Source organism: Panulirus ornatus, chromosome 68 (genome assembly GCF_036320965.1).
Source record: "Panulirus ornatus isolate Po-2019 chromosome 68, ASM3632096v1, whole genome shotgun sequence".
In the NCBI taxonomy this organism is placed as follows: domain Eukaryota; kingdom Metazoa; phylum Arthropoda; class Malacostraca; order Decapoda; family Palinuridae; genus Panulirus; species Panulirus ornatus.
The window spans coordinates 20,474,452-20,489,409 of record NC_092291.1 but is presented as its reverse complement, the minus strand read 5'-3'; the positions used below and the strand labels follow the sequence as shown (position 1 = coordinate 20,489,409).

General features: G+C 44.1%; 1 protein-coding gene across 4 annotated transcripts in view; it reads left to right on the top strand.

Moving 5' to 3' along the window:
- Positions 1-14,958, top strand: part of LOC139747339 (NADPH oxidase 4-like) — a 134,934-nt gene that overhangs the window by 13,085 nt on the left and 106,891 nt on the right. For 2 of the 4 annotated variants that reach the window (XM_071659532.1, XM_071659529.1), the window contains exons 1-2: positions 2,458-2,593; positions 9,582-9,903. In XM_071659532.1, the coding sequence (XP_071515633.1) occupies positions 9,841-9,903 (63 nt within the window). In that variant the 5' untranslated portion in view covers positions 2,458-2,593; positions 9,582-9,840. Of the gene's footprint in view, positions 1-2,457; positions 2,594-9,581; positions 9,904-14,958 lie in introns of those variants that run through there. The other 2 variants (XM_071659530.1, XM_071659531.1) reach the window with 1 other exon arrangement.

Below are 14,958 nucleotides of genomic sequence, written 5' to 3'. Positions count from 1 at the left end.
ATATCGTTTAATATAAGCTTGGTGTCATTACACAATAGAAAAGAAAAAGTTCAGCTTTTCCTCTCGTCACAATATCTGGTCTGCTCCTCCCCGAGGCCTGGGAGAGCAGCGACGAAGGTGCCACACATCCCTGGCAGCAGGCCATATCAAGGGGTGGTGTACGGCAGCCTCATACTAATAGGTCTGCTGTGTAAGGGGGGTTAGTAAGCAGGGACCATGTGCTGATGGTGCTGATAGGGTGGTGATCCGGTACCGGATGCCAGTGACCTGTGGGATGTCTTGCCATGCCAAAAGAGAATGGTGGGAAATCTAAATATCTGTATAACAAAAAAAATTGTTTTACATGGGCTGATGTAAGGTCAATCAATATAGCTTTCGTACTCTGATTACTCTTTCAAGATGCATATTTCTCGTACGTGGTTACGAGACTTGTACGTATTTATGAACGTAAGTGAATCTCACTTCACATGGTGCGCGGGGCCAGCAAGTACCATGAGTGTTGATAGTATGTAGTTTTCTTCATAGAATTGTCTCATTGAGCTAAGCTGAAGGTGCCTCCATATATGTAACTCGTTAGATATTCTGTTTGCTAAGTGCCAAGGGCATTATGAGAGTATAAGAATATGTATCAATTAAGTAAGTGGTATTATAAGTGGAATGAACACGACTGTAAGACCATTGAGTGCGATGGTATTACTCGTGAGCACGTCGACACCACCTCACGGGTATAAGGATCGAGTTGTATTTGGATTTAAAACGTTAGAAATTGCCAAGCCAGTCTTAATAGTAAACCGCAGATAAGGAGCCAGCTTGAAGGGTTGGGGGAATCAAATCACGAAATGAATCAGCTAGTCAATAAAACAGTATCATCAGTAGCCAGTCATGATTAAAAATAATAAAGATGACGAGAAGGCAACACTTCGTGAATTACAGCCGATGAGACAAAACCACAAGTGACGACATTATCCCGCAACGTTCAAGCTGTGGTGGTCGGCTTCATAATTCTTCCGAGAAGCCAGACCATTTCCTGAAAGGCAGAGGCCATGACCTCCAACCCTCCGTACATCCGTCTATGAGTCTGACAAGTGCAATAACCTATAATTCGATGTATAGAGTTCAATTACGGCAATAGACGAACTGAATGTCATGTAAGAATGCGGTAAATCTGGTTAGTAGTGTTGGGGGCGGGGGGGATGTGTTTGCCCCACGTCTCTTTTCTCTCACAGAGCTCTGGACTTAGATCCAAGATGCCTCTATGAGGATGGACCACGTAATGTAAATTTTCACCTAAGTTTCGGTGTAAAGACTTCATGTATGACGGGCCACTTTGTATCCTTTTGTTTTCGCCTCTGTGGTTACTAGTTCTGTATTACAAGGATAGAGTTTTACACTCGTGTTGCCACATTTCTTTGTGTGTGTGTGTGTGTGTGTGTGTGTGTGTGTGTGTGTGTGTGAGTGAGTGTGTATCAGACACTGATGCAAACAATCTTGTGTGTATCTTTACACCTGCCCTCAAACTGAACGGTTTAGTCCGGCCTGTTGGAGAGCTGTGGGAAGACTATCCAATGGAGACTCCTGTATGCTTACCGCCCTTGCTGTGTGCTCTTTAAATGAGAGTAATGGTGTTTACTTTCTGATTGTCATGCTTTTCTCAGGCCAGTGTTCCTCCTTTTCCGTGTTGATAGCTTTTAAACAAAAAAAAAAAAAAGATTAATTCATATAAGGAATAGTATCAGGATCTTAATTAATTCAAATAATTAACTGCATCCAGGTACTTGACTAATTCAATTATTATATAAGTTCCAGGCACTAGCCTAGTTAGAAACTAGATTTTGACTGCAGTGAAACAGTAAATGATAACCTTAGTGAAATAAACACGTAAGTTTGTTGGTTTGTTCCTGCAGTTGGTGGTCAGCTGTTAAAGTTTCAGCGGTGTAGATCATTTCATGGGGGCGTATCCAAAATTCAGCCGGAGGGTAAGTAGAGTGAGCCAGCCGTAACAGAGTGGACGTGAGTGGAGGTCTTGCGGTTTAGGAAATTCACTCTCCTTGTGAGGAATGATATCGAATGGTGAACTTTGTCGCGTAATTTTCCACAATGGAGAGCCCCCGTATCTCAGGAAGTAGTCACGTTATGGCCAACGTTCTGTACATTTCGGTTTGATATGATATTTTTGGGAATGTAAGCAGCGTAATGATGCCTCATACAAAAACGTTTGTTCCTCGCACCTGCAGTTGTCAATGAACAGCTGGAGCGAGTTGTCAATTCGTGATTTAATTTATGTACTCCCGAAATGATGCAGAATCTCGGACGTCTGTAGCTCTGAGTATGATATCGAGGCCACAGTGCAAATCTATCACATTCTCCCCATATTTAGTGGTCACTTATAGGCAGCCCACAACCATACTTGAACCATAATGAGTAAAAAATGTGTAGATGAAAGTGAGAATGACGTTGCCGGCATCTGCTCCCAGCGGGCGAGTCAGGGCAGAATACCCAGGCGGGAGTCAGTCGTGGCGTCCGTACCCAGGCAGTCATAGGCGAAGGAGTATCCATAGATTGGTCTTGGCATCGGTTGTCGTGCCCAGAGCAGGTCAGTGGTATAGGAGAACTGTTAACAACCGCCCCTCCTACGGGTTTCAGTACTGAAGAAAGTGATTCAATGTCACACAGGGGATGGAGTGAGAGAATTACTCGATCTTTTTTTTTTTTTTAATGCGATTTGTAAGTTATGTGAAGTCAGACTTTTTAATTGTATTCATCTAAATGTTATGGCATATTTAGGTGTAACTGAGCCACTTGTGAGGTATTATTTCACAGTGTTGTACTTAACAAAATAAAAAAGCTGGAGACTGGTTATGGAGGAGTGTTATTATGGAGTAAGGTCAAGCACCCCAACACTTTATTATGAAAGTGACACCTTTGTTATACCCATAACCTGCTTGAGGCAAACGACTCCTTCCCTCACATACTTCAGTGCATACGTGGATGTGATCAAATTTTGGATCAGTTTGTTAAGTTAGACGTGATTTTCTGGAATTTAGCCACATACGGGCACTGCCCCGAAATGTTAACCAAACATGGCATTATATTTTCATGGCTGACATTTAGTAAGTTTGAGGGATGTATATTATATGGCCTTACCCCTGGTGTTTCAGCTGAACAAGAGAGAATATATTTAACCTATCGGCGAACTTTCGGGTAGCATTCGTAGACAATTAATTCTTCAGCCAAAACTTGCGAGTATTTAAGATAGAACCAAAAGCTTTTCACATGTAAACAGATAAGGAGAGATTAAATTCTTATCCATTACGAGCGTCATTTTATTCATTCAACTTACGTTGAGAATCATATCATATAGATGCATTTGGAATTAAAGTAAGTTTTCCAAAGTTAGGTCAAATATAGGCAAAGCATCTTAATCCCAAATTTTGGATACATTAATCAGACTAGGCTAAGTTGAGCATGCCTAAAAAATAGAGTAAGGGTAGTTTGGTTAACATAGATTAGCAGTGAATACATTTGGCGGTGAATACATTCTCTCTCTCTCTCTCTCTCTCTCTCTCTCTCTCTCTCTCTCTCTCTCTCTCTCTCTCTCTCTCTCTCTCTTTCTCTGTGTGTGTGTGTGTGTGTGTGTGTGTGTGTGTGTGTGTGCGCGCGCGCTTATCTATTTGTATAATGCACAGATAGATGTAATAGATGGATGAGACTAGAAAAAAAAAACAGGCAGAGTGATGCATGACGGAATTGAGGGTGGTGGGTTGAGAGGGTCGTCGGACCGACACATGCATGTTATGCGCAGTATTTCCGTTAGTGTTTGTGTGTCATCACTGTCCACTGACGAGAGAGAGAGAGAGAGAGAGAGAGAGAGAGAGAGAGAGAGAGAGAGAGAGAGAGAGAGAGAGATTACAAGTACTTATGACGAAATGTTGCCAGGAGATGGGGCTGAGGTGTAGCGCTTACCGCAAGAGAGATAGATAGATAGAGATAGATAGATAGTAGAGAGAGAGAGAGAGAGAGAGAGAGAGAGAGAGAGAGAGAGAGAGAGAGAGAGAGAGAGAGAGACTTTATCAATACGTGTGTAAACGTCTGTTTCTAATTACTTAATTGTGCCGTAAGAGGAGGGAGTTGCACATTCGTGGGATCCTATCTCGTAACGTTATTGTATAAAACCTTTAATTAACACTTTTTGTAGTCACTGTTTCTTCGTTTACATAAACTTGTTGTCCGTGAATATTTTGAGATTTTTTTTTCTTTTTATGTTAGTCGAGACTGCGTGGGCAACTAAGGCCCTAATCAAGGCCATCTCATTAATGCTAATTATATATATATATATATATATATATATATATATATATATATATATATATATATATATATTTATATATATGCTCTTGTCTAAGTTTATCGATCAACCTTTAAGGGTGGATGAACAGCTGGGTTGACTGTGGACCGACTGCCACAACCAGGATTCGAACCTATGCGCTTGACCCTGGGCGGCTCGTCAATGCATCACGGTCAGGAACGATAGTCGATACAACACGGAGGTCAATGATATTATAATATCAAAAAATAGATTAGCTTTTTTTCATTCATTTACCGTTCTTTTGCTTTTTTTTTCGTATTTCGAACACTTTTTTAGGTAAGTGTCTCGATTTGACCCTTGTTTGTCTTATTGGTATTAAGCTTCAAGAGTTTATGAACATCTACATTGTCAAATCGTCTTAGAATCTTAACTGCTGTGGTCGCGTCTCTCCGCTCAATCATCTCTTCCAGCTTGGCGGAGGTGTGGGCTTGGCTTTTTATGTAAATGTGTGTAATTACTATATGTACCGTAAGAGGATTTTTACGCTCGTGTGTGTGTGTGTGTGTGTGTGTGTGTGTGTGTGTGGTTGGTTGGGTTGTACCTATTTGTATGTGCGTATTTGTAGTTTACGCGGACGGAGTTTTACATTCTTAGGGCCCCATCAGTTGTGTTTGATTACCTACTTGTGTATATACCTGTTTGTGTATTATAATGAGGAGCTTGATATCATAATGTCACATTTTTGTCGTACAGCCTTCTGAATCTTCAGTACTGTCCTCATGTTCTTCGTCTGTACTTCGCTGGGTCCACGTGTCCCAGCGCTGTGGTGGTGAGGAAATGCTTCCTCACGCCCCTCCTGACGCGTTCCTTGCATGGCTTCCTGTTTTGGCCTCGGGTGTGGGTGGTTGAGACCGTCGTTCCCATGGCACTCACCGCTGGTCATTGTGTCTACCCCTTTACCCTCGTCTCGTCTAATGTGGGAAGGCTAAGGGGGGCTTCCCCCGTGCTATCGTTGCTCATACCATTCAGGTCTGATACCATCTTGCTTCATTACCTTCCCTAGTATTTATATGTACTTCTTCAGGTCAGAATTACCAGAGCAAATCGCAATCCAACTTGGATCATCTGTTCCTCGCATGCATTCTTGTTGAAGATTCCTCTGTCTGCTTCCTTGGAGGTACTGTATTGACTAGCCTGGTTGTATCGTCTGCCTGTGTCACAATCCTCCGCACATGATGGTTTTGGTGTTGCGTTGGCGTCATATCAACCTCAAGGAGCCACCCCAGTATGGGAGTCACAGTCTGGTGTTTTCATAACCTTTCCCATCTTCATTACTTTCCATTTGTTTACGATCAGATTTCGCTGTGCCATTTTTGTCTGACCACGCCTGTATGTTGTGTAGGTCTCCTGGTTTATTTTCACCCTCTTTTTATATCATTTTGGCAACGTCAGGAAACACAATTCAGGTAAGACCAGATCTCATCTGATCAAATGATTTACATAATTCCGGGATAGTGATGGTCCTAACCCAACCCTGTGAGTGACTCCACTTGTCACTCTCGCTCAGCCCTTAAAGGCTTCCCCTGACGTTGTGCTCTCGGCTCCCTCTTCGTTAGATCACTATCGGCCCGTTTGAGTAGCACTGTAAACCCAGTTTGGGGATGAACCTTCATCATCAGTCTCATGTGTGGGGGGGGTGACAGTATCAATAACCTCCTGACACTCCAAGTGAATACAGTCCACTCGCCCCACCACTCCTCCTCCTCCTCTCTAGGATGTTGCTCTCTCGTGGAAATTCATGAGGTCCGTCTGACGTTGCCTGAGTTCTTCCTGAGTCCACGTTGTCTCTTACCTGAGCGTTCCTGCCAGCCACGACTATACCTCTCGTGCTCCTCCGTCTTTCCCCTGGTATCTTGCAGATCCCACTCGTAAGTGGCACGGGTCTGGAAGTTCATGGCTCCCCCTCTGTCACTTCTGTTTTAAATTATCGTCTTCATCAGCACTACACTAGATCCCCACCCCATCCCCTCCCCCGGTTCCCTGAGATACCAGTGTCATCTAACTAGATTATAAACCACATTCACGGTGACTCTCGTAGGTTCTCTGCACCCACACACACACTCACACACACACACTCACACACACACACACACACACACACACACACACACACACACACACACACACACACACACACACACACACTCCTTAAGTTCAATTTGTAAGATGATATCTGGTCCACGAGCCATGTGTGTGGGTCGAGTTTCCTTCATGAACCTCCTTACAGAGGTTTCACTTACACTGCCTTCCGTGGTGTGTATCTGCCGTCCGTGCCCGGCAGTGATGGGACGCCGGGAGATCTGCTGTCTCTCGTAAAGTGGGACAACCAAATTGATTACTCTAATTTGCGTCCCCTAATTTAGGTCTGATATATTCTGTATCTTTATGAACAATCTCCTTGTGTCTGTGTCCTGGTGTGATTGCCTAGTTGTACTGTACGGGGAAGTGAGATCTGCATTCGTGGGTGCCTTTGTCTTGAAGTTTCTCTGCCATAATCATGGCTTCTGGTTGCTCTCTCATTGCGTCTTTTGATGGAGACTCTTCACTGGTGACGTAATCAAACTGGTTTGAAGGCTTAAAGGTTGTTGATCAAGTCACCTCATACTCTTCTTTCTTCCATGGTTAAAAATTCTTGTGGCCTCTAACCTCTCACTGTAAGTCGGATCTGTTAATTGTGGCACTATCTTTGTTGCCTTCCTCTAAACCTTCTGTATTAATTTTTCGTGATTCTTTAAGTGCGATGACCAGACATGAGCATCACATTTCACTCGTAGGTTTGGCCTGATGTGGAATATCAAAAGTTGGCTTAATATTTCCTGATCCATGAATATCACTGCACTTCTGATATTCGCCATCAGACAGGTGGTTGTGATCTTGACCATCCTCCTAAAGTGAAGCTCTCGTGACAAGTGAGGTAAAATGGAGTAGATTCCCAAGTCCCTCTCTCATACAGATTCCCTCAGTCTATTCCCCGCTAGACGATGTACGTACGAATGTCTTTTCTTTAACTGTGCATTAATCGGGGTTACAATTTTATGAATCATGTGTCAGATCATAGTTTGTCCAGCTCCCTTGTCATTTGATGCGGTGCTACTTACTTTTTACTGCCCTCATGACCTTGGCATCGTATGCAAACATATGCACATAGGAGTCCAGTCCTTCTGGCAAGTCACTTACGTAGATCAAGAAGAGCAATGGTCTCAGGACAAAGCCCCCGGAGCACACCACTGGTGGACCCCCAACTCATTTCTAAAAGGTTCTCGGAAACCTGCGACCAAGGATCCTTCCCTTCCACTTAGACTACTTTCACTTCATCGAAGGAGTCTCCACCCCATTCTTGTATGAAGTCGTCGGTCACATGTGGCACAGTGTCAAATGCTTTCTGGCAGTCCAGATAAACACAGTCCATCCACCCTGCCCTTTTATCCTAAACTGAGCTTACTCTCTTTTCTCTAGGTCTGAGAGGTTCGTTACACATGAACCCCCCCTCATCCCTCCCTTCCATGAATCCGTGTTTTCTTTTTTCTCTTTTTTTTTTGCAGTTTCTCTTTTTTTTTTTTTTTTTCCAAGGAGTCATCAGTTTACTCTCTTGATTATCTTTTTTTCTGGATTCTATAAACAGACCACGCTTGTCAGAGGAGAGTCTAGTTCAGTATAAGTCCCTGGTTTCTTTCCTTAATGACAGGTATCATATTTGCCCTCTTCCACTCCCCTTGGCACTTTATCTTCCCGCAGCGACGTGTTGAACAACATTACCTGAAGCTCGTCAAGAATATCTGCCCACTTCTTCAGCGCGTGTGGAGAATTTTCATGAGAACCATGAGCTTTATATGGGTCTAAGTCCTTTAGTATTCTGTTTGTCTTTTCCAGGTACTTCATTGCTTCCAAACAGTATCCCATTCCCTCTGATTACTTTACATGTACTTTTGAGGTTGTGTTGATTTTTCTCGCATGTTTATACATCTTCCTCTAAAAGTACTCTCTGGATCCACTTAGCCAGATTAGCTGCTCTTTAACTACAGTTTACTCCAGATGAATACGTGGAAAGGTTTTTGACTGATCTCTGAATAATCTCCTGCCTCGTCCACACTACTCTCTTCATAGTTGCTCTGTTCCTCCTCTCCTAACCTGGTTGCAGTTTACGGTACGTAGGTGTATATGAAGACCTACCGTGCATCACGCTCGGGTGGCAGCAAAATCTCCCTCAGTTTTCCTTGAATAACATATAACATATAAGGAATTCTCAGAGCTCTCTCTCTCTCTCTCTCTCTCTCTCTCTCTCTCTCTCTCTCTCTCTCTCTCTCTCTCTCTCTCTCTCTTCCCTGATTTCTCCGAGTTTCTTTCATTCTTTCATCGCTATTAGCTGCTGCAACTCGTTTCAAAGAAGAATCTTCTTACCTTTTTTTTTTTTGTCTCGACTCGTTTCTTGCTGAAATTGTTCATGAACTGTTGCCGCTCCATTCTATGTCTACGTTGAGAAGCTTGAATTACTGTGTACACCAATACTTATATGTGTATGTGTACATAAGTATGGGTGTATGTATGAAGTTGTTTGCATGTACCTGTTCAGGGATTTGTGTGCCGTGCACAAGTCAACTTTTTTTTTTTCTCCATGTGTACATGTACACTAGTGTGTTTGTCATGGGTGTGTCTGCTATTGTTTTTCAGTCCTCAATGGTTATTCTTAATGAAAGTGTAGATAAAAAAAAGTCTGACGTTCTTTACATGTTCGAGTTGTCATTCACATTGACAAGTGGAAGATTTTTATGCTGAATACACCAGCATACACCAGGACATACAAACATATCTGCTGGGACGTGTGTATACTGGTATATTCAGCAGGACGATAAACAACTCACTACCTGTGAATGGCATCTTCTCGAAGGCTTAAATAGAGTTAGATTTTTAATTTACACTTTCATTGTTTGTAGAGGAAGCACTGAGTTGCCCTGGGGAAACAGGGTAGAAGGATCTTGTCTTGCGGTGGAGAGCTGTAGGGCAGGGCGGAGAAACTTGCTTGGAAAGCATAGGAAAACCTAGGAGAAGTTGGCTCTGAGAGCTTTGGGTACGTAGGTTAAGTTTGCTGGGAAAGCCTAGTGTATATCTACATGAACACCCATGTTCTTAATTGCATACATTTACGATGGCTTTACTTAAATTGTACGTGTATGGTATGTTTGTATGAAGATTATATACACATTTTCCTTTTTCGCAGATACAAGAGGAACTCCGGGAGGAGGGAGGTCGTGTCAGCAAACATCGTGGTTGGGTGACTGTTCTAAACTGGAAGTATGACTTTTGGTATGATTCCTTTATGCCCCGTAACATTTTTGATCGCAAGCCAGTGGAAGTGATATATATACCGTACATTACCAGTGACCGGTGTCATTACTGGTGAGACGGAACATACTGGGAGTTCTGGCTACTCATACACAGTAGAAGAAGGAAGGCAGACGTAGATAAAGAAGTGCGCGATGGGTCGATGTATGCGCATGTGTCGCCTGCTGCCGACGTTCGTCAGACGCTACTGGATCATGGTAAGTCACTTTTACGTTAACTCTTTGTAAGCAGGGTTGGATTTACTCCTTTCGGTCACCCCCGAGGCCAAAAGGTTTTCGAAACCATCCCACCTATACCCAGACTCTACCTTATGAGTCTACCAGCTTTGCAGACTACATTATTTTACGTAATTGTACGTGACCAAGAACACATGCAGTACCTACAAAACTGTGTCACCTCATCTTGAGTTGGCTCCAGGTCATGGCCTAGTTGTTCCCTTAGGAAATCCGGCCCTGTTTCAAATTTCCGAATGACTTAACATATGTATCTGTAAGACCTATTAATAGTGTCTGCATATGTTGCTGTGTTTCTTGTACGATATTTATAGTTCAGCTGTAAAAATTCTCCGTCCAGGAAAAGGACACGACATTGGCAGATTTTTTCTTTTTTTTTTGGAACATTAGACAAGAGACACGACGACCACAGACTCTGAGAATCTGGCAGCTGGAAACGTCTGAGATAGGGAGAGGGAAGGTGACCTCGCTGACACTAAGTGAGGGACTGAAATACACCTTGAGGCCAGGCCATGGGTGATGGAAGCTTTTGCAGGCAAGGAAAGCTTCGACTTGTAGAGATGGATCATGCCAATATCTCACAGAACTGGTCACTGTCTACCTCATCCGCCTGGTTCATAATCTTCATAAAAGTTGTGATCAGGTCACCCCTCACTCTTCTCTCATTCATAGCGGGTGAATTTAAGGCTTGTAAAGCAGCTTTCTTGCTTCTGGTACCATCTTTGTTGCCATCCTTTGGACGTGCATTATTAGCTCGTGGTGCTTTATATGGCACAGTGACCTAAATGAAGAAGCATGGTTGAGTTTTGGTCTTGTGTAGGACGTGATCAACTTTCTAGATATTCCCTTATCCATATACTTGAAATTATTCTAGATATTCCCTTATCCATATACTTGAAATTATTCTTGATATTCCCATATCCATATACTTGAAATTATTCTAGATATTCCCTTATCCATATACTTGAAAGCTATTCTTGTATTTGCTAGACGATAGTTTTGCCTCTTGTACTGTACTCTTAATATGGGACTCTGGCCACGGGTTAGGGACGATGTCAACTCCCAAGTCCGAAAACAGAATTCTAAAGCTTATTTTCTGTGTGTGTGTGTGTGTGTATGTGTGTGTGTGTGTGTGTGTGTGTGTGATTATTAATTTTAGTTATTATCATCTAGGTATGAACATCAGTGTGTTTGTATTATTGGAGATGTACATAGAGGAATGTAAGTATGGAGAACTAGGTAGAGGCTGCTAAAGAAGGAGAATGTAGAGTCAGGGAGGGAGGGAGGGAAGGAGAGTGGCGGGAGAGCGAGACTGTAATTGTTTATACAGGGGCGAGTGTGTGTGTGTGTGTGTGTGTGTTTTACGGAGGGAGTCTTTTACACTCGTGTTGCCTCGTCTCTTCACCTTATATATACGTACCTTATCTTTGATCCAGTACACACACACACACACACACACACACACACACACACACACACACACACACACACACACACACACACACACACACACACACACACACATACACACACTCTAGCCTAAGCCAGGCACCCGTTTATCGAACAGCCCTGAGGGAAGGACGAATCTAGGAATCGAACCCATGCGGACCCGACTCATGTTGAGCCCATGCTATCTGTGGTCAGTAACGCTAACCACTGTTTGTGTGTGTGTGTGTGTGTGTGTGTGTGTGTGTGTGTGTGTGTGTGTGTGTGTGTGCATCAGCGGTCAAGGGGTCCTGGGGAAGGGGAGGGGGGGGTTAAAGTGAGAGCAAGTGGGTGTGGTGTGAGAGGGAAGAGATCAGGAACATCGAGACAGTAAGTGTGGCAGAGATCGGCAGACAGAAACAGACAGACGGATAGACGGATCCTCCGTCATATTCTCCACATTAGATGTTAAGAACTCAGTGTACTCCTTACCATGAGTGAATTCATACCTAATATGCCAGTGGATTAAAGAGGAGTCCATGAACGCCAGGAGACCCGAGAACAGATCTCCTGGCAAAAGAAACCTGCTGTCTGGTGGACACGAGAAGATGAGGGTGGGAACTTTAAGAGGTGGGTGGAGAAGGTCGTCCTCCACCTCCTCCTCCTCCTCGCTTCCCGGGCCCGCCCTACGTACGGGTGGAGAGGAGCGAGAGCTGCTCCAGCCGGACGGACGAATATAGGGGTAGGGAAAAAAAAAGGGGGTAGATAGAGAGAGAGAGATAAAGAAGGGGTATGGCGGCAGCATGATCATAGAGGGACCTGGGAGATGGTAGGGGCGTGGTGTAGGACGCCTGTTGGGGACCGCCTGGAATACTGGTGGCCACGCTGGAAACGTTACGTCAACCAGACCAGTGCGAGTGTGCCAGCCCCGTGGGTGATGTGCATGTATAAGACTCGCCTGATGGCCTACCAGAGCTGGTGATGTTTCCCACTCTCACACTGCTCTTGTGGTGGAAGGATTTCTTCTCGCCTTTATTGCCCTCAGTCTCGCGTTATGTTCCTCCAGTGAGGAGTCTCTTAAAAAATGCTGTTATCACGTCTTGTCGACGTCCCCCTTCTCCTGCCTTCTTTTTCTCCTCCCCTCCTTCACTGGACCCTCCTCAGCAGATCTATATGCTTCCTAAAGTGATGTGACCACACCGATGCAACTCAATTTGGCGTCTATTTCTCTCTCTCTCTCTCTCTCTCTCTCTCTCTCTCTCTCTCTCTCTCTCTCTCTCTCTCTCTCTCTCTCTCTCTCTCTCTCTCTCTCTCTCTCTCTCAATAACATCTTTTCATTTGTTTGTGCATTGGGCTTTCAAGCATAGATTTAGCTTTCAGCTTCCTGCTTTCAGTACCTCGTCCCAGTTTGACAGTTCCCTGATACTGTCAAGTTTCAGGTGAAATTAATTCATCGGTCAATTTTGGCTTGACGCTACGGTGGGGGAAAGCTCTGTCATGATTAAGTCTTGATGATGAACCACCACGAGGGGTGGGTTGGGGGTGTTTGAGGCGGGGGGAGGCGTCAGTCTAGCACGTAGACGACGCTGACCTGTGCTTACGCGCGTAATGGGAAGCAAATGTCCTAATCTTGCAAGTGATATGATTATATCCACATCAGTAATCTATTAGATCAATGAGAAATGATATATATATATTTTTTTTTTCAAATCACTTTAGACGTATATAGTGACTTATCTGTCCTCCTTTTACTTTGGCGGGCGTCTTTACCCGATGCCCTACTTCAGGGGTCGGGAACCCCCACTTGTACAGAATTGACTCAGTAAACGTGTTTATGTGTAATGCAGTTGGATGCGCCCCATGTGACGGCGGAGGGATGGTAGTAGGTAGAGAGTGTGAGGAGGCCCAGTGCACGTAGTGGTGGTGAGGTTAGTGTGGTCTGGGGCTGGACAGCTTGTAACGAGCGTCTGTGTATGACTCTTTTTTTTATTATATCAAACGTGTTAGGTTTTATATAAGGCGTTCTAAAGCTTATTTTTTCAAACCGTGGGATTAATAGGGACTAAGTTGATGGTCATCTTTACTATGGAGTGAGAGAGTTCGCACCAGAATTTCACTGGAAATCCGATTTCAAGTTTGATGATGGCAGTGTGTGTGTGTGTGTGTGTGTGTGTGTGTGTGTGTGTGTGTGTGTGTGTGTGCTCTCAAAACATCTGTAATTGTACATTCAGTATGTGTTACTCGGATCAGTAAATGAAGAGACGATGCTGAATACATTATATAAGGCTATTACTGAGTCTGTGTGATGGTTGTTATGTTTACCCGTGTTTACGAGAGGTCAGGGACGATGGGCTGGCTTGCAAATGAAAAAAAAAAAGAGAGATGTTGAGGTCTGCCTCAGTCGTTCTTGTCCACGAACTGTGGCGACCGTGTTGGCTCAAAACCCTTATTATTATTATCCTTCGACCGACCTGCCAAGTGTTCCGTACGGGGAAAGAAAATTGAAACGACCATAAGAAAAGGACGTGTTAAAGGGAGGGGGTGAAATCGTGCCGGTCGTTAATTCTTGGTAGAATGAATCAAATTGCAGGACGCGGGGCCCCCGAGGCCTGTGCCCTCTAGCGGCGGGTGTGGCCAGCGTCACCATGACCCGGACCTAATTGCTTTCTGACACCCAGCCAGCCAGTCCGCCTGCCGCATGTGGGCCGCGGCCTCGGGACCCAGGCAGCAGCAAAGGAAGCTGGGGGAGTGGCGTGGGACGGCGGGGAGTTGGCTGGGGAGAGACAAAGACAGATGAAGTACATGGGGAAGACAGATAACGCAAGTTCTTACGTTGCATAAGTACGTTATCTGCAGGAGGACAGCATTACAGTGATGACTTTCTTATCTTTAGAGAAAGAGACAGGATGATAATGAAGGATAAATGAAGGTGGGGAGTTACGTAGGGACATAGGGAAAGAAGGCGTGAAAGTAGTGAAGGAAAGATGAATGCAAAAGTGTATAGAACAGAGAAAATTGACTGGAAGAAGGGGGGGTTGTAAAAAGAAAACGAAAAGCAGTAACTTTAATAATTGCTATTTATACAGCTGGAAGTGTTCCTCCCCGTGAACTGTACACTCCGTCTGTATACTTACAGCAGTTACTGTTGCCACACAACACTTACAGATGCTGAGGATACAAGGAAACATAACGCATATGTAAGCAGCGAATACATTGTACTTACATCGCAAAACATGTCCATACACCAAACAAACATATCCACACACCTCATAACACATTCGCACAGTGGAGACACACATACACAAACACGCCAAACAAACATGTGTACACCTAACAGAAATCTTGTGTGCATATGACTGTATTGTGTGTGCATGTGCGTATGTGATGTGTGGGTATTTTGGTAGTAGTCGGCATAAGATGGCTGAAATCACTCCCCAGGTCACAGCCACCTCGAACGAAAAGTATGATAATAAGTAGTGAAAAAAATGAAAGAAATTGGCGTGGAGAACTGATATGAGGCCCTTGAATGTTCGTAGACTCAACTGTTTACGGTGAAGACAGGAGTGACAAAAGACGGAAGAGAAAGCTAGAGCT